The sequence below is a fragment of the Penicillium odoratum genome (genome assembly GCF_028828045.1).
Source record: "Penicillium odoratum strain IBT 22623 chromosome Unknown utg000008l_segment0_segment0, whole genome shotgun sequence".
NCBI lineage: Eukaryota > Fungi > Ascomycota > Eurotiomycetes > Eurotiales > Aspergillaceae > Penicillium > Penicillium odoratum.
In genome coordinates this window covers 3,676,564-3,694,308 of record NW_026643150.1, presented here as the reverse complement: position 1 = coordinate 3,694,308, position 17,745 = coordinate 3,676,564, and the positions used below count along the sequence as shown (strand labels likewise).

The following is a 17,745-nucleotide window of genomic DNA, read 5'->3' as shown; positions in this document are numbered from 1 at the left end:
GATGAGTGTTGTATGTTTTTGAGATATGGTTGCCTTTCGTTTTTCATGCTCTTTTCACGCAAACACTATACCCGGTGACCCATGTATGTGCCCTGCATAATTCCGGCGTACATATGATGCCGATCCTTCGCTTCTAGCAGATAATTGTGAGCCAATAATGTTCCAACCAATGGACGAAAGACAGTTGAAGATACATACCATTTTAAGTCCAATGAGTCATGCCAAAGATGCAATCGATATTCTAGTTTTGCCGAGGCTTCACCTCTCCCTCCTGCACAACATAGTACACCACTGTCCCTTCTCCACCCATACCCTTATCCACCATCGCCAGCAGCAATCGCTGAGCGCCCCATTCCTTGGTAGCCATAGCTTCTTCTCTTTTTTCATAATAGTCATCCAGCTTCTGCGCCTTCTCAGCGTCCACCTTCGGCGTCTCTCGTTCTTCCCCATCCTCGACAATCTGAATTCCTCCCATAGCATCAAACGCAGACGCAATGCGCCGCAAACTCCATGACTGACCCTGTGCAGTGGGAATCACAAAAAGGCGCTCCGGTCGGAGATCATCTTCGCGAAGACCCTTCCCAAGCATGTAGAGCTGCTCGTCGGGGTGGGTATAAACTCGGTGCGGGGGAACACCCGAGATCAAGGGCGGCACACCGGAGTCTTCACTTGAGGAGCTAGAAGCCGAGACTTTCGCATGTTGTGAAGCAGTGGTATCATGAATTTGTAGAGATGTCCATAAATGTTGATGTTGGAGGTTGTGAAGGACTTGGATCGTCGTTGCGGAAAAAGGGTTTCCCGATGCAGAGGCCGAGACAATGAGCTTTGTGAGGGCTGATGACTCTAGAGTCGAGGCGTCTGGATTTGGAGATGTCATATTTGGTAATTGGGTGAGCTTTAAATTGAAGACTCTTGTTTCGATTTTAGGTCGCAAGCTTGAATTCGTCAGAAAAAAGTTGTGCAGAAATGGAGGAGCTGTGCTCACCGCCTACTAGACCCGACAATGATGATCTACCGCTTTCCTCAATGAGAAGGTCGTTGTACGGACAAGTTTAGGAACAAGTTGGTTGATTGATCTTCTACTGATTTTTGTGCTTCCAAATTTGAAATTGACGACATTGACGGAACCAAGGTCCCTTTATGTTCCAACCCCATTTGATCGCGTTTAATTACAGTGGGGCCCCCTGCCCTGGCGATCACTGATTGCTGCCGGCCCGATAAGATGCGAGTGAACTAAGAACACATGGCATCATCTTTTTTTCTCTTCAAGCTCCACTTCAGGGTCCGAGGAATAACTCCTGAGTAATACTCTTGATACTCAAGCCCGGGTTCACACCGTTATATTCCGATTTTGTTCAACCTGTCTTTTTAGTCCTATACACCCCGAACACGCTGCAATGGGCCGACAAAAGCAAACAACACCGCTCCAGCGTACTCCGTCGCAGTTGATGCGAAATGAGGTTGAAGCGAGAGAGAAGCATACAAATGGGAGTGCAAGTGTCTCTTCAATTGTACAAGAAAGTGCCCCCGCAAAGGTCGCGGCAGCAGTGGAAACTGTCACGGAGACCCCGGGTCTGATGCAATTGTTCATTTGCGTCCTCGGTATATATGCGGCATTGTACGTTTATCTACAAACATATGGCCCGCAAATCAGTTGAAACTAACTTTGAAAAAGCCTCTCATGGGGTGTTTTACAAGAGGCAATCACCACAACCACTTACTCTGTCAGCCCGACAGCCGCCAATCCGTCACCTGCACCCGAACGATTTACATACTCATTAGTCCTAAACACCATCCAGTCCTCGTTTGCCGCTATCACCGGCTTCACATACCTCCTATTCTCCACGCCAAAAGGCCAGAAGGTTCCTCCGATTTTCCCTACCCGTCAAATCCTCTTCCCCTTACTCCTGGTCAGCATCTCTTCGTCACTTGCCTCGCCCTTCGGGTACGCCAGTCTGGCGCATATCGATTACCTCACCTTTATCCTCGCCAAATCATGCAAACTCCTCCCGGTCATGCTCCTGCATTTGACCATCTTCCGCAAGAAATATCCTCTGTATAAGTATGGTGTTGTTCTTATGGTCACTTTGGGCGTGGCCACATTCACCCTGCACCACCCTGGCACGAGCAAGAAGGTGGCTGCAGCCGCAGAATCAGGCTCAGGATCGTCTACTTGGGGCATATTCCTGTTGTCAATCAACCTCCTTCTCGACGGCTTGACAAACACGACTCAGGACCATGTGTTCAGCTCCCCGCAGCGGTACACCCGCTTCACCGGGCCCCAGATGATGGTTGCACAAAATGTGTTGTCGACCCTCCTCACCGCCGCGTACCTCCTGATCATGCCACACCTTTCCCAAAGCGGTGTTCTGCATAATTTGCTCCCTTTCCCGATCCCACCATCTACTGAGACAGAGCTGTGGTCTGCGATCTCATTCCTGCAGCGTCACCCCGAGGCCCTGAAGAATGTTCTTAGCTTTGCTGCGTGTGGTGCTATTGGGCAACTGTTCATCTTCCATACCCTGTCGAACTTTTCGTCTTTGCTTCTTGTCACCGTGACGGTTACTCGTAAGATGCTTACCATGCTTCTGAGCGTATTCTGGTTTGGACACTCCCTGTCCGCTGGACAGTGGCTTGGAATTTCCTTGGTGTTCGGTGGTATTGGAGCAGAGGCTGTGGTGCAAAGACAGGAGAAGAAGGCTAAGGAACGGGCAAAGGCTGAAGCTGCCAAGAAGTCGCAGTAGGGTATATGTACTCTGTAGTTTTGTTTTTATTATGGCGTGCACTTTATTCAAGGACCTTCAGAGTTCGATAGAAAGATTCAATATATCAAGTGGATCAACATATGAAAGAATCTAACACTGAATTAATCAATACGAATAAATTGTCATTCATAGTTCATAATTGAGGTATCAACCCGGTTATGTTCAATAGCTTATCTTCGTCCCTCCACCATGATAATATGATACCCATGGCCCGACTTCACCTCGACATACTTAGGATTACCAGTAGTACTAGGCTCCAATTCATAAGCCGCCTTCTCAAAGGCAGCATCCAAACTTCCACGAACCTTCCAACCTAGCGAACCACCTACATAAATTAGCCAACAGACCACTACAAATAGAACAAGTTCAACATACCTTGCCTAGCCTTGTCCTCTGAAAATTCGCGCGCAACCTCATCAAACTTGACTCCATTACGCAGCTTCTCCAACGCCTCTTCTTTCTTGGAGTGTTTTTCACACTAAGAGAAGAAGAAAGAAGTATTAGACTCGATCTTTCTCGTAGATAAGTTGTCATACCAGAATGTGTCGCGCGTTGATCGCTGTCGCGGCCTTCATTTTCCCCTTGCCGTCGTCCCCAGCATCCTTGCCTTTGCCCTTTGCAGGCTTAGCTTTGGCGTTGTTCTTAGGTGCCATGGTGGATGTTTGGGGTTGTTAGATCTTTTGGTCAATGGAGAGATTCAAATGTTGGTGGGGTTGGTGCCTGAGGCATGTTTGTCGTGACGTGGGGGAATACACAGCTACAATCATGTGGAGGTACAGATATCATCAGATAATGGCGACCATATGTTATTATGCCTGGTTATATATATAGATATCCTGTACTGTCTACCTAAGTATCTAATCATTCCGTGTTCATTCGCTCTGAACTGGAGAATTTAGCAGGACTTAGACCGCTATACAGCTTGAGCACAATATATATTACCTACTTTGGTGTGTATTGGACATCTCGAAGGTGCACGCAAACACTTGAAGTGTCCTTCGAAATTTAAACTTCATTCCAAGGTTTGAAGATCTAAAGCTTTCTTCATCCATCGATAATGCTCAATCCGGATGATGTGTGTATACATAAGTTTAATAATGTACATAGGGTGCACAGCGCTCTACTCCAATTTCAAGCTTAAAAGATAAAAGCTGGTGGCAGGGGAAGTTGATCAGGCCGAGCCTAGTAAGCTTCAAAGCTTTCAGCTCTCTACTGAGTTCATGGCGGATCATATCGTGTGGCTGCAAGGGAGGGGTCTCGACAAATCCATAGCTTATTGAGGATTAAGCTGGGACAAGCTATAAGAAGCTGAAAGTCATTGAAAGGTTGGAGAATGATCGATCCCGCTTTGTTACATGACCTGCATATAGGTACTTCTTTCAAGGATAAAGCTAGATAGAAAATAATAAACTCTGAATGGGTATTGTTCTGCAGATTCAACCTCGATAAGAGGCGAAAGCTGAATGGTCGCATCGGCGATCGCCACTAGTGGAGTTCCAAGTTACTTTTGGCTGCGTCCGGAATGATGAAGGTCCGTGCTGTTTGCCCGCAGACGGTCGGTTTAAATGCTTGAAAATACTTTTTGATTTTAATGGGAAGTAACAGAATAAATAGAAGAATGTTTAATTGATGATCTAAAACAGAAGAATCTGAAGTGTCATGCAAATGTTCAAAGTAATTCGACTCACTCCACCAAAGGGAAGTGGCCAAGTCCCCTAAACCAAGCAACTTCCCACCCCCCCATTCTCTTTTCCTTTCCCGTTTTCCCTTCTTTCCTTTCTTTCCCCCCAATCTTCCCTCAAATCCTTACCCGATCTTGAATTCCTACCCCCTTATCGTCCTTTGGTTCTTTTCTTGTCCGGTATAATTCTCAATAATTATATAATACCGCCACACATCCACCTCCACACCCCCTAATTTCCAGAAATCGATCACTGAGGAGCAGGTCTACCCGCGTCTCACTACAGCGTCTGCTTTGGCTGGCGTTGCCAACTCCCCCGGGACCCGGTCGCGTACCTCCCAAAATGACGAGCGGAATTCTCACACATCGAGTGCTATCGCTATGAGTGATGTCGAGGCTGTCTCACTACCCACTACCCTGGATGTTGGTGCAAATACGCTGGCGGCCGTGAAGGCAGACGCCCCGGGATCCCCTAGGAAGTCGACTTCACCTCCACGACACGCCAGTTTGGCATCAAATCTGGGGGTACTAGAGGATGATGAACAGGGACCTCCAAGTCCCAAGGCCGACTCGGAGGCGGAAACTATAATTCAATCCGGACGAGAGTCGCTATCCCCCGAAAAGAAACGAAAGCACATTTGCCATGATCCCATACGCCAGGCCATCGACAGAGTCGACGGGGTCGACGCCATTCAGCGAAAGAAACCGCGTATCAATGGTGAAGGGAGGCATTCGGTCTCCCGGTCGCCCAGTCCCTCGGAGCGTGCTGGATCGCCCCCGTCGGTCGTCAAGATCGAGAAATTCGAAGATCCTTTGTCTGTACCACGAAACGTGTTGGATGACGCCTGTGTGAACCAGGACAAGCCGCGAATCTACCGCAAGAGGAGCTTCAGTGATAGCGTAGACGAAAAAGGCGAGCGTCGCCGTGGCTCGCACGTTGATCTTAAACATGCCAATCATCTTCACCTTCCCCATCCCCAAAATACCCGCTCTGTCTCCCCGTCTCGCCCCTCGCATCAACGCTCCGCATCGGGCTCTCAAATCCACTCTAAGAAAAAGGCCCCTACCCCTCACCTTACTGGTTTCCAGCGACAAACCTCGGAAGACCGCCAGTCCACATCGTCATCGGCGAGTGGTTCTCCGTTACCAAGTGCTCACTTGCGCCGGCTGGGCTCCGGGGTGGGTGCTTCGGCCTCCCCCGCGAAACAAATGGGACCAAAGAAGCTTCGCGACAAGAGTGGTCGGACTCCACTCGCCAGAGCATGCGCCGATCGCAAGCACGATCAAGTGGTCATGCGCTTTGGTGAACGCCCGGAAGATCTGGATGTCGCCGATAATGCCGGAAATACGCCTTTGCAGATTGCTTCCCTCAATGGAGAGGCTTCGATTGTCAAGTTCTTGCTGGATTCAGGTTGTGATATAAATGTTAAAAACCTTGAAAAGGACACCCCTTTGATCGACGCGGTGGAAAATGGTCATGTGGAAGTGGTTAAATACTTGCTCGAAGCAGGCGCAAATCCTCGGACCGTCAACGCCTCTGGAGAAGAACCATACGAATTAGTATCAACCGATTTGAACGACGACGAGTATGAAGAGATCAAGAAGGCGCTTGCAGATGCAAAGGCCAATGCACGGCCGGGCCGTCGATCGGAAGAGCGATTCGGTTCAGATAGCAAAGCTCCATCGTCTCGACGAGCATCTGCTGCTAGTCAATCGCGAAGTCCCCCACCGTTGGGTAGTGCCGCCGCTGGTCGTCGCAAGACTGGCCGGAGCGAAGCGACAAGAAATGATCTGTTATGGACACAGCCGACCCCGGAGAATCTCATGAATTTTGCTGCTAAGGGCGATGAGATGGGGGTGGTGAGCATTTTAAATGTTCTGCAGAAAGCGGACAATGCATCCTTGATTGCTGCTGCGAAAGGGGGGCACCATGACGTATTATCGCTCATGTATGCGATGGGAAATGCAGAAGCTGATCCAAATCCTCTACGCGGTGCGGGGCTCAAGCAAGGCTACAACACGCCGATGCTAGCTGCGATAGGCAGAGGCAACACCAGTGTTATCAACCTCATTCTCAGCCAACCAGGCTTCAATCCTACCCGCCGTTTATTTGAAGACCGAACCTATTTCGAGCTTGCTCGATCTCGCCAAGGTGAGAACTGGGAAGACGAATACGACATTCTCAAAGCAGCCTACGAGAAATATCCAGGAAGCAACAAAGGCCGCAAAGCTGTCTCCTCACCCCGCCAATCGCGCAAGGAGAAGGAGGAGAAACGATCCGCCCGAAGAGATTCATCCTCCCCCGTGGCCCGCCCAAAGAAGCCCACCGATAGTCCCACCCGCAAACCTCGCCCTCAAAAGGACATGGACTCGCTGAAGGAGATAAAGGAGATTAAGGAGAAGCGACGCGAGAAGGAACGAACTGGGCTGATCAGCGCTCGTGCCAAGCTGAATCGTGACGCGAATGAGAAGGCGCTTGCATCTGACCCTGACTCAACCCAACCCGATTCCGCGAAACAGAGACCCTCAGTCTCAGCGCGCAAGGACAGCGAGTCTAGTGGTGCGATTCGGACCGATGAAATCCGCAAACGCCGACTCATTGCCGGCCGACGCCCCCAGGAGCGTGATCGCCGCCCTAGTCTCTTTTCATCTGATTCTCTCTCTGGTCGCGAAGAAACCCCCAAGTCGCGCAATGATGCTGCACCCGATACCAACACCACCCTTAAGCGCATCCGAACCGAAGCCTCCCCCGAAAGATCTCGCTCACGAGGTGCAGACGGCGACCGGCTTTCACCCGAGTCTCGAAAACAGAAGAAACGACGTGTCCTGGCTGATGACAAGTTACCGAATATTCCTAACGGTCAGCATCGCAAACCCGAGGATACAGCTGACGCCGAAAAGGCCAAACATCGCCGACCTCAAGAGGATGGAAACGAAGGCCCCGTTCGTAGACCTCTCGAGACTAAGAAGCCAGAGCCTGTCTCGAAACCTGTCAAGGAAGATTCTACTCGCAAGAATGGCGGTGTAAAGTCTGAGCCATCTGAGCCAGCCGACAAACCTGCGGTGGATGTTTCTGTCGAGGAGAAACGGGCTGAACTTGAGGCTGAGAAACGGCGTCAAATTGAGGCTAAAAAGGCCGAAGAAGAGCGCCTTGCCGAAGAAAAGCGTCTTGCGGAAGAAGCCGAGCGTGAACGCCTCGCCCAGGAAGAAGCAGATCGAGCTGCCAAAGCTGCGCAAACTGCACGCGAAAAGGCCGAGGAGGATGAGCGCAAACACAAGGAAGCCGAACAACGCCGAGCCAAACAAGCTGAAGATGAACGACAGAAGCGGCTTGAACAGGAGCGAGCTCGCATTATGAAGATGCGCCGTGACCAGGAGCTTCAGGAGCAACGTCGCCGTGATGCTCTTCCTGGTCGTCTTCGTATCTCTGCGAATCTGGTTGGCTCCAATGACCGTTATAGCAAAAACCGCGACTGGCTTCAGAAATTCACTCCTCTGGTTACCGTGCTCACTCGGCAGCTTGAACCTACTTGTGCTGTGGATGTGGCGGACGAAAGATGGATTCCGAACTACTTGGTTGCGCCTTTGCTCGCTACTAACGACCTTCAATTGTCGCAGTATGCTAGCTGGGAGAAACGCAAGGCCACTCCGACGCAGCGTATCAATCTCTGGCGATGCACTCGTCGACACTTGGTTCACACAGATGACCCCAAGTACCGCAATGCATCGTTTGGAGATATTATGCAGCTAGATTCGGAGACGGAGCCCAAGTATTTCGGAATGGAACATGTGTTCTGGATCAGGGTATGTCCCCTATTCTATCTATCGGGTTTGTAACATTTTCGCTGACTTGACCAGCTTTCTGATTTCATGGACCTCGTCCCCCATATCCCTCATCTGAATGGACTCAGACTCGACGACTTCCTCACAATGCACATCGATCCAGAGCCTTCGGCTGCATCTACTACTTCTCAACTCAACGGTCACACCCCGACATCCTTTGCTGAAACCAACGGCAACGTGTTACCGAACGGTCATGGCTATCCCCGGGCCGGTACATATTTCTAGTCTTTTCTAGCCTTTTGCAGTTGTTTGCAGCGTCTTCGCTATCAAGGTTATGGCGCGATTGCAGAATTCCAGCGAGGTGTACAGGTCGGATTCTGGTTGTACGATTATGATACCTTTTGCGTTCATGTAACGAATTCTTTTCTAGCCCAGTATAGTATTGACCCTTAATGGCCAAACTTTGCTGGAAACACACTTGCTTCCAATTGTAGTGCAATTGAAACCTTGAAACTCAGGCATGAAAGTATTCAACGCCAGTCAAAACCGGACAGGCGGTGTAATGACCACGTGACTTCGAAGGGCGGGGCGTGACATAAGCGTAGGGCACACAGAGCGAAAATCGAAATTGAACCCGAAAAATTCCCCGTGCTCGAACCAACCCATATCCACAACACAAAATACCTCTTTGAGGATCTTCCGACATTTCAGAACATACCCGCTACCCAACAACCACAGTAGCAATCAAAATGGTACGTCCGAAACCAAGATTGACCCCGTCAGTGGTGCAGGCAACTTGAACAATGTGAATGGATACGCCATTGAGAACGAACGAACTGCGCTGTCGCCGACTGCACAACCCCGCCGTCGACCAACAGATTCTGTCGCCAATTCTCAAACCGCATATCCAAACCCATTGCTCAATCGTTACCACTGTCAACACATTGTGTGCGACTCCTCACTAACAGTTGTCCTTCAGTCGGACGGAGAAGAGACCCAGTCCAACCCCCCCGTTGCCGCCGATGAGGTCGAGGTTTCCGCTGACGCTGGCTCCGGCCAGATGTCTGTCCTCGATGCTCTGAAGGGTGTCCTCCGCATCTCCCTCATCCACGATGGTCTTGCCCGTGGTCTCCGTGAGGCCGCCAAGGCTCTCGACCGCCGTGAGGCTCACATGTGTGTCCTCAACGAGGGCTGCGAGGAGGATGCTTACAAGAAGCTCGTCGTCGCTCTGTGCTCCGAGCACAAGATCCCCCTGATCAAGGTTCCCGATGGAAAGATGCTCGGCGAGTGGGTCGGTCTCTGTATGTACCACTGATATGAGATCCTCGCTTGGACTTTTCCCTAATATTGTTTCCAGGCACTCTTGACCGTGAGGGTAACGCCCGCAAGGTCGTTAACTGCTCTTGCGTCGTCGTCAAGGACTGGGGTGAGGAGTCCCAGGAGCGCTCCGTCCTCCTTAACTACTTCCAGACCGAGCAGTAAATTAGTCCCTCAAAAAAAGGCTAGTGCTGTGGCAACGGTCTAGGGGTGAGACGATTCGGATTCTCGAGGATTCAAGAGATGGTTATGAAGGATACACTTGGTTCGGTTTGGATTTCGCTTTGGGATCTGAGATTGGCCGGCTTTCTGGTGTAATGGACGGGCCCTGTATATTCTGATCTACCGCTTCATCTTTTGATTCCTGCCATAATGGTCTGTACTATGCCCCGTTTGCTCGGGTGTGTGGTACTGTGGTTTCTGAACGTCTTAACAATGGACAAAAATCAACACGATGTGTGATGACACAATTTTTCTTGCTCGTAGGCTTACATCATAGCACACCCTGTCTCAGATCTGCATTAAACTTAACCGAACAAATCCCTTCGAAAGGCTTTACTCGAACCCAGGCGGCATTACTCCAATCCACGATTCAAGTATCAACAAAATACATGCAGCTTCGCCCAGCCATATTGGCAATCCAAATTATGTGGGCTGCCTCCACATGGCAGCATTCGATGACATGGGCCTCGCCAAATTCCCTCGACTGACAGCTACCAAAGAGTCTGATCTTTATGGAGCTGCCGGGCGGGTTCCATCATACGTGGATTGGGTACTTTTCAGCATATGGGGACACTATTGAATGATTGTTTCATGCTGATGCTTTGCAAACTTCATCAATCCTTTGAAGTCTATAATGCTGAATCCTCGCCCATAGACTAAAGTGTATAGTAGGCGTTGAGATAAACTCGGGAACTGGTTCGTCACAGTTGGTGTAGAATCTTTGGGTCTGATGTAATTGTCTAATTATGGTTTCTGTGGCAAGTGATAAAACGTCAGTGAAAGTAAATCATTCTAATTATCACCCGCCTTGGTGCTTTATACGGAGTATAGGATCTTCGATCAATAATGAATCTTGACTAAGCCCAACTAGGTAATAACGCCCCGAGTGGTCAAATGATGGATAACGTAATCCACCTCGCCTCGGTATCAGAAGCATCAAACCTTGGATTTAACAGGAAAAAGTCAACCTGCCAGCTGTTTTTTGAGGTTTCTCATGTGAATAAAGCGTATAGAGACCAGTCGGCATTTTCGCCTATTGAGATGCCTTGATCTTGCATTCCGTCGGTGGCTTCCATTTATTAACTAAACTACGGCACTAGCCCTAAAAAGGTATGGAGACAACCTAAGACGCCCTAGAGCCATTTAGGGGGGATCCTGCCTCAACATCATCCCACTTTCCAGAAAGATATGATGAAAGTAAAACTAGCGATGGAGAGAAGTGATCGGCATACACCTCGGTTCCTCACGATCCTTTTGTTGCCTGGATGACCCACCTTCCCATGTGTTCCCAGGGTTCGAGATAAATATAAGGATTACCGCACTCCGCGGGGTGAAAGGACATCCTTCATACCAATCCCACATCGCTACCAAAATGGGCGTCTCCATGCCGATGCGTAACCCCAAGGACTCCATGACGTCTACCTGGCGTTCCTGGGATCGCTCAAAGTGGTCATTCAGCCACTGGCTTCTCGAGATCTTAAACGTGCACCACGTCGAGCTAGACCAAGACGTCCCTGTTCATCAAAAAACAGATAAGGTTCCCTATGCACCAGAGCTACAGTTCCATCGCTGGGTCCTCATACACACTGCCATTCCACTCGTCCTCCACCAACTCTATATCAGCTGCTTCGGCTACCCTTCAGTATATCTGGTCTTCATCTTTTATAGCCTAGCTCTGGAGCTCATTGCCGTACACGAAACCCACGTTCTACGCCGTGTTGGTCACAAGATCGGCTTCTTCGATGGAGACAAGCACGCTCGCGATGGTGTCCCAGACGTTGGCGTCGAAAAAACAGCCCAGACCCTCCTATCCGTCATCGCGCTCCGGCCAATGCTCACCACATTCCTCACCTATCGCGCCGATGAAGGCCCTTCCTCTATAAGATGGGGATGGCTCATCTTTGAGACCGGCATGTATGCACTCGTCCTCGACTTCTGGTATTACATCTTCCATCGCTCCGCGCACGAGACGGAGCACCTTTGGCAATATCACCGAACACACCACCTGACTAAGCACCCCAATCCTCTGTTGACCGCATATGCGGACACGGTGCAGGAGTTTGTTGATATTGTTGGTACACCGTTCATCACGTACTCTACCTTGAAGCTGATGGGATTTCCGATGGGCTTCTATGAGTGGTGGGTGTGTCAGCAGTATGTTGTGTTCACGGAGGTTCTGGGTCACAGTGGTCTGCGTATGATTGCTACTGCGGTGAATCCGTGGACCTGGTTGTTACGTTTGTGTGATATGGAACTTGTTATAGAGGACCATGATCTTCATCATCGCAAGGGTTGGAAGAATAGCCATAATTATGGCAAACAGACTCGGGTTTGGGATAGGTTGTTTAATACGTCCATTCCTCGGATAGAGGGACACCGGGATAATATTGACTATGTCAATACGGCGGAGATACCTTTGTTGTGATAGTTCTGGTGTTTCTTAGTACTAGAGGCTTCACTAAGCCCCGCCATTTTAGAAACAGACAAAGTTTGAGATCGATCAATGGAAAATGAATTTCGCGAATCATAAGTCAAGCCATGAAAATCCGAAACACCTAGCACTTACTATAGAGGACTAGACTACTATCGCTTAATCTTTAATTCTTATAATGTACCGCCCTAATATACTAACAATGCGGGTTGGAGGCAAAGGCGGCAAAGGCGGCGGAGAACCAGAAAGCTGCAGACGATCGATGAGAAGAATACCTAGGATGTTATCACTATGAAAGAAGCTGTCTTACCATTGAACAGAATTTAATCCTAGCTGTGAGTTAAAACATAAAGTAATTGTCAAGCCCGTTTCACCGTGAGAATGGAATTAATACCGGTTGAGTGGAATTGATTAACAATATGACATTAAAATTGTTACAGTGTGGCCTGCCAGAGAGTGTAATCTAAAGAAGTCAGGTATTTGTTCGTTGTGCATACCCAGTCCTCAGTGATTCTGAAATTGTTCTTCAAGTATTTTGACTGCTCGAATTCGAGCTCAAGCCCCGGTTAAGCAAGGTCTCAGCAAGATTGTCTAAACCCGCACCCCAGAAATCTATGTGTAATTAGATGTAATATAAACAATGATTGGGAATTGCTCCTTGTAACCCCAAAATGACTTTTTTTGAATTTATGATCTTTGTGGATCATAGAATCCTCATGCTTCTACGCGCACAGGGAATGATTATTTATAGAGTAAGATAGGAGTAGAGTCTATAGACAACTTCTAGTCTAATGCGACCAGGTTGCAAGATGTAAAACGTATGAACCAAACAGTCAACACATCGATCAAGTAATTTAGACTTTCTCAGAGGAAGGTGCTTTCTTTCGAACGTCTTTCCAACCCATACCAAAAGAGATGATGAACATGAGCACTCCCATCCCAGCAGTCATGTAGAAAACATAATCAATACTCTTTGCGTACGCTATCAAGACACCAGGAAGATCTTCACTCGATACAACGGATCTGAAGCCAGTAGCACCGGCAGCAATTATAGCTGTCATATCGGCATTAGGTGCATCTTTCGGCAGTAAAGACCGAAGGCCGGCATCGAAAATCACGTTTGATATAGTGAGAAAGACGGCACCTGAAAGTGTCTGAGTGAACATGAGAACCGCCATGCCGACCGATATTTGGCTAGGTTGAAGGCTGTTTTGGATGGCAATGATGGGCTGCAGATTGAGAAGTTAGTTACTCACTGAGGTAGATAATCAAGTCGCGAGATTTTTACCGTTTGAAACCCAAATCCTCGGCCAGCTCCAGTAATAATTCCAAACCCGACCCATTTGGCGACGGATGTGTAGGGGGTCAATGACGAAAAAAGTCCTGCACCGATAGCACTGAGTATGCCGCAAGCTACGGCCCAAGGAAGATAGTATCCTAGCTTTCCGACTGCTTTTGGTCAGTACCAAATTAGGTGTGAGTAAAAAAGGGTGCCTTACTAAGAATCCCCGAGGTCACTGCGCATGCGACCTGTGTCAACATTATAGGTAGCAGAGAGACACCGCTCATGATAGGGGAGTCATTTCTGACAGCCTGGAAGTAAATGGGTAGATAGTAGGACATGGAAAGGACGGTCCCGAAAAGACCAATCATGAAAATGCAGCTTGTCCATATCTTCCTCTGGGTAATCATAGACAGAGGAATCATGGCCTTGTCTCCTTGACGGTACTCCCAGAGGAGGAAGACGATGAATGTACCAGCTGATCCACAAAAAAGTCCGATCACTCTCGAACTTCCCCATGGATAGCTACCCGCACCATACTCAAGTGCGAGGAGAAGTTGAACAGCTGCGGGAGAAAAAAGGACGAAACCAATTAGGTCAAGCTCATGGAGAATGGTCTTGGCTGCTGATTTAATTGGTGGCTTAGGGAATTGATCAGGAATATCGATGAAGATCATGGCGAATGCGACGACAGCACCAACAGGAAGATTGAGGTAGAAACCTAAAAAGGTGTTAGATGTATCACTTAGGGCAGATTGGAAACACGTACACCACCTCCACGAAGCCTTTTCAGTAAAAGCACCACCAATCAGTGGCCCAGAGATAAGACCAAATTGGCAAACTATGAACTGTCAGAAATTTCCAAACATAGCTCCTGGGATGCACTAACAGCCCATCATCATGCCAATTAACTCTATGACCAATTAGCAAATGCTTGTAGCAGAAAAAGGCGAAAGGCATACTTGGAGACTTGTGAAGTGGAACACACGATGATATGATCGTCAAACCACCGTTCATCATGCCGGAGCTTCCCATACCTGCTACCGCACGAGCGATGATGAGCATCATGGAAGAGGTTGCAATACCACAGAGCAGCGAGCCAAGCTCAAACACGAAGAAGAACCCCAAAAAGGTCCACTAGATTCTGTTAGCACCTCACGGCGGGTTTCATGACAGAATATTGAAATTTTTGTTTTATTGTTTTTACCTTAGAGTTGAAATTGGTATAGACTTTTCCTGTCAAGGGCTGCAAGCAAGCACTGAAGAATAGGTTTTAGTTTGACACCAACGCCAAGACAAAGGGACTTGACACACCTTGCAATCTGATAAGAACTACCATACCACCCCACATCTCCAAGGGAGTGGAAATGGGTGGTAATTGTCGGGATTGCCTGTATGGAGTTAGAAGCTCCCCCAGTTGGATGGAACGGAATCGGAACCCACAGTGACAATGATTGACATATCAAGGAGCATCAAAAAGTTAACCAGGGTGACAGAACCCACCACCAGGGCAAGTTTGGTGCCGGTGAGATATTTGTCTTCATCTTTGATATCTTCTACAACCACTAGACTATCCTTTGGAGGATCGTTTGTTGAATGGCGTGGTGACGAAGCGGAAATCGAAGCTGAAGCGACTTCCTTGTTGAATTCCAGACTTGTGGGGTGAGTGGATAACCCCGAATCTCCAGGAGTGGGGACTTGTGTCTCCATCTTTGTTGATGTCAGTACATTTCGGTTCGACCGGGGGAACCTAACGAGCTTATATGTGACCTAACATCTATTAGTAAAGCTCCGGATGAGACGTAAAAGAGCAGGTGCTTTTAGGCAGAAATGTGCAATCTTTTGTTTTCCAACAGATCCTGCAGTTAATATGTCCATCATGGGTCAGAGCCCGATTTCCCTTAAATCCGAATCCCGAACCCCGATAGGCACAGGTATAGGTGGATTGAATGACCCCCCACAATATCCATGTACATGTATGTCTCCAATTCCAGAGACTGTCAGATGTCATACAAAAGTACTGACTGAAAAACATGTCGAAAATTATTCTTATCTTTGTTCAACATCAGAAGTAAACAAGTACTAGATATCAACAAGTACAAACAACAACCTTAGAGACTGGAGATGACCAATCCATTCTTACGTAAGCGAACAGTCCTCCCGGGGTCGTGATCCGTGCACCACGGATTTTACCTACCACACCACGTTACATAAGCTACCCTCTTACATAATTAAGAGATATCGGGAATCCTCGGACTAAAGTCATGTGATAGTCAACGTCCGATATCAAATTATAAGTACAGGAGTAAATCAAATTCTCCGCAAAGGGCAACTTCTGATAGTATGCCCTATTTCTCCACACCCTGAGCACTTACTAGGGGCCTTAGGCCTCTTTATATCCGATATTTCCGTGATTTCCTCTGATCTTTTTCTCTTTTTTTCCTCCTTTTTTGGCTGTAGATAGACCCGAGGTGGTAGAATTGAGAGATATTCAGCTGTGGGTGGTCGAGTAACCCAAAAAGGATCAATTTTGTCGAGTCCTATTGGCTGATTAACCTTCAATAACTCACGGATCATATGCTTACAGGGTAGACCCATTGAATTAGTAAAATAATGGGTGCAAATGCCTATTGGCCCCTTTTCTAGGGCTAATTGCCGTTGATTATTGATTTTCTGCAAAGCATGTGGGGAGAGATGGGACCGAAGGTGGCTAAAAAGCGGAATCATGGTGAATTTCGGTATTTTAGTCTGGATTTCGGCTGTTTCTTTGCGGATTTCATCTAATTGGCCATTAATAACAGCATCAATAGCACTAAAAACAGTAATAAAATCGTTATTTGAGCCATGAAGATGGGACTTAAGCCTTGCATGAATACCCTCAGACCGTGAGCTTGCAGAATTACCAAAATGGGTAATATTCGGAGTATAACAGCGGACGAATTTCTGTTTATAGATTAGCCATATTCTTTCGAGATAAAGGATCAGATTAGGGTAGTTAAACTTAGTTTTAAGGTTATATAACCTTAATTTATATTCCTCTGATATATTAGATGAATAAAGGTCTCTCCATATCTTCATAAACTCTGTGAATTCTGTGTTTTTTGGGTCGTCTTGGGGCTGATTTGCTGTTTTTTGGCAAATAAATTCACGTGCTTTAGTAAAAACAGCTTTTTCAATATGCCAAATACACAGTAAATGGCTAATATTAGGAAAAAGCTCTTCAATTGCCCCAATAAGTGCTAAAGCTCTGTCAGTAATCAATACTGAATTATTAGATAAATGGATAAAATCCGAGAATAAGGTTTGTAGGGCCCACTTATAGCCTTCTTCACTCTCATTTCGCATAAAACAAGTAGCAAATAAGAAGGTCTGGTTAGTCGGAGTTATGCCAATAACCTCTAAAAGAGGCATACCGTACTTATTAGTCTTATAAGTGCAATCAAGGACAAAAACCCTATAGTATTTATTAGCAAGATCAATAGATTTAGGGTTAGCAAGCGCTAAAAACTCGATTTTATCATCAGATGATAAAGATAATCTATACTTATATCCTTTAATTTGCAAATTTTGGAGAAAATACTCCATTTCTCCCTGATATCCATACCTATCTCGGAGTAATTTTGCTTTTTGGTTATATATATCACGTGAGATTATCGGTTGATCTGTAGATAAACGGAGCAATTTGATCATATCTCTAGGGGCAGAATTGATCTGATTCAGGTCTTTAATCTTATCAATTTGAGTAGAATTAAGCTTCCGAGCTTGGTGGAACACTATTGGATCGTCAGCAGGGTGATTATGGGATGAATTACGTACCTGGAGCTCCCATTTGCCTGTTTTATTACTTGCATATAGCCTAAAGGGGCAATTTTGACGTTTTGAGCTTGTTTCCCGAGGATTTAGGCCTGTAATTGGCCTATCAATCGGCCGAAAAGGTATGCCTGATTTGACACATTGGATTGAAAGGTTCGCGTAAGCATATTGACCCTTGCCAGAATTACTGCTTTTTATAGCAGTACAATAGCCCTGAGAGAGGGCATGCTTCCGGACGGATTCGATTAATTCATCTCGAGTAGCATATGAAGCTTCAGGGGGTGGAAGAAGGTCTAAATTGGGTTATTATCAGTTATAAAAGATCAGGGAAAAGGATATACCCTACTTCCGTGAGCAGATAAGGTAGAATTGGTAGCCATTTTTGTGGTATTTTAGGGCAAATTAGGGCAGATTATGGTAGATAGAGTGATCAGGCCAAGGTAGATGGTAA

At 47.4% G+C, this 17,745-nt stretch overlaps 7 protein-coding genes across 7 annotated transcripts; 4 read left to right on the top strand and 3 right to left on the bottom strand.

The window, feature by feature from the left end:
• Positions 1–241: 241 nt before the first annotated feature.
• N7520_011612 (uncharacterized protein) lies at positions 242–877 on the bottom strand (the record flags this gene model as incomplete). The annotated part of the gene is made up of 1 exon (XM_057145545.1): positions 242–877. One exon carries the CDS (start codon positions 875–877, stop codon positions 242–244), a length of 636 nt encoding a protein of 211 aa, XP_056991299.1.
• A 520-nt stretch (positions 878–1,397) lies between these two features.
• On the top strand, positions 1,398–2,744 carry N7520_011611 (UDP-galactose transporter HUT1; the record flags this gene model as incomplete). The annotated part of the gene is made up of 2 exons (XM_057145544.1): positions 1,398–1,618; positions 1,676–2,744. 2 exons carry the CDS (start codon positions 1,398–1,400, stop codon positions 2,742–2,744), a joined length of 1,290 nt encoding a protein of 429 aa, XP_056991298.1.
• Positions 2,745–2,935: 191 nt separating this feature from the next.
• N7520_011610 (peptidylprolyl isomerase) lies at positions 2,936–3,418 on the bottom strand (the record flags this gene model as incomplete). Its single annotated transcript, XM_057145543.1, has 3 exons — positions 2,936–3,090; positions 3,141–3,243; positions 3,302–3,418. The coding sequence occupies 3 exons, from the start codon at positions 3,416–3,418 to the stop codon at positions 2,936–2,938; spliced, it is 375 nt and encodes a 124-aa protein (XP_056991297.1).
• A 1,409-nt stretch (positions 3,419–4,827) lies between these two features.
• N7520_011609 (putative histone deacetylase complex subunit (Hos4)) lies at positions 4,828–8,514 on the top strand (the record flags this gene model as incomplete). Its single annotated transcript, XM_057145542.1, has 2 exons — positions 4,828–8,250; positions 8,305–8,514. 2 exons carry the CDS (start codon positions 4,828–4,830, stop codon positions 8,512–8,514), a joined length of 3,633 nt encoding a protein of 1,210 aa, XP_056991296.1.
• A 464-nt stretch (positions 8,515–8,978) lies between these two features.
• Positions 8,979–9,711, top strand: N7520_011608 (40S ribosomal protein eS12; the record flags this gene model as incomplete). The annotated part of the gene is made up of 3 exons (XM_057145541.1): positions 8,979–8,981; positions 9,209–9,530; positions 9,587–9,711. 3 exons carry the CDS (start codon positions 8,979–8,981, stop codon positions 9,709–9,711), a joined length of 450 nt encoding a protein of 149 aa, XP_056991295.1.
• Positions 9,712–11,140: 1,429 nt separating this feature from the next.
• N7520_011607 (sterol desaturase family protein) lies at positions 11,141–12,193 on the top strand (the record flags this gene model as incomplete). Its single annotated transcript, XM_057145540.1, has 1 exon — positions 11,141–12,193. One exon carries the CDS (start codon positions 11,141–11,143, stop codon positions 12,191–12,193), a length of 1,053 nt encoding a protein of 350 aa, XP_056991294.1.
• Positions 12,194–13,053: 860 nt separating this feature from the next.
• On the bottom strand, positions 13,054–15,191 carry N7520_011606 (MDR family MFS transporter; the record flags this gene model as incomplete). The annotated part of the gene is made up of 10 exons (XM_057145539.1): positions 13,054–13,428; positions 13,488–13,648; positions 13,699–13,959; positions 14,011–14,202; positions 14,251–14,322; positions 14,371–14,394; positions 14,444–14,618; positions 14,689–14,740; positions 14,796–14,872; positions 14,925–15,191. 10 exons carry the CDS (start codon positions 15,189–15,191, stop codon positions 13,054–13,056), a joined length of 1,656 nt encoding a protein of 551 aa, XP_056991293.1.
• Between the last annotated feature and the right edge of the window lie 2,554 nt (positions 15,192–17,745).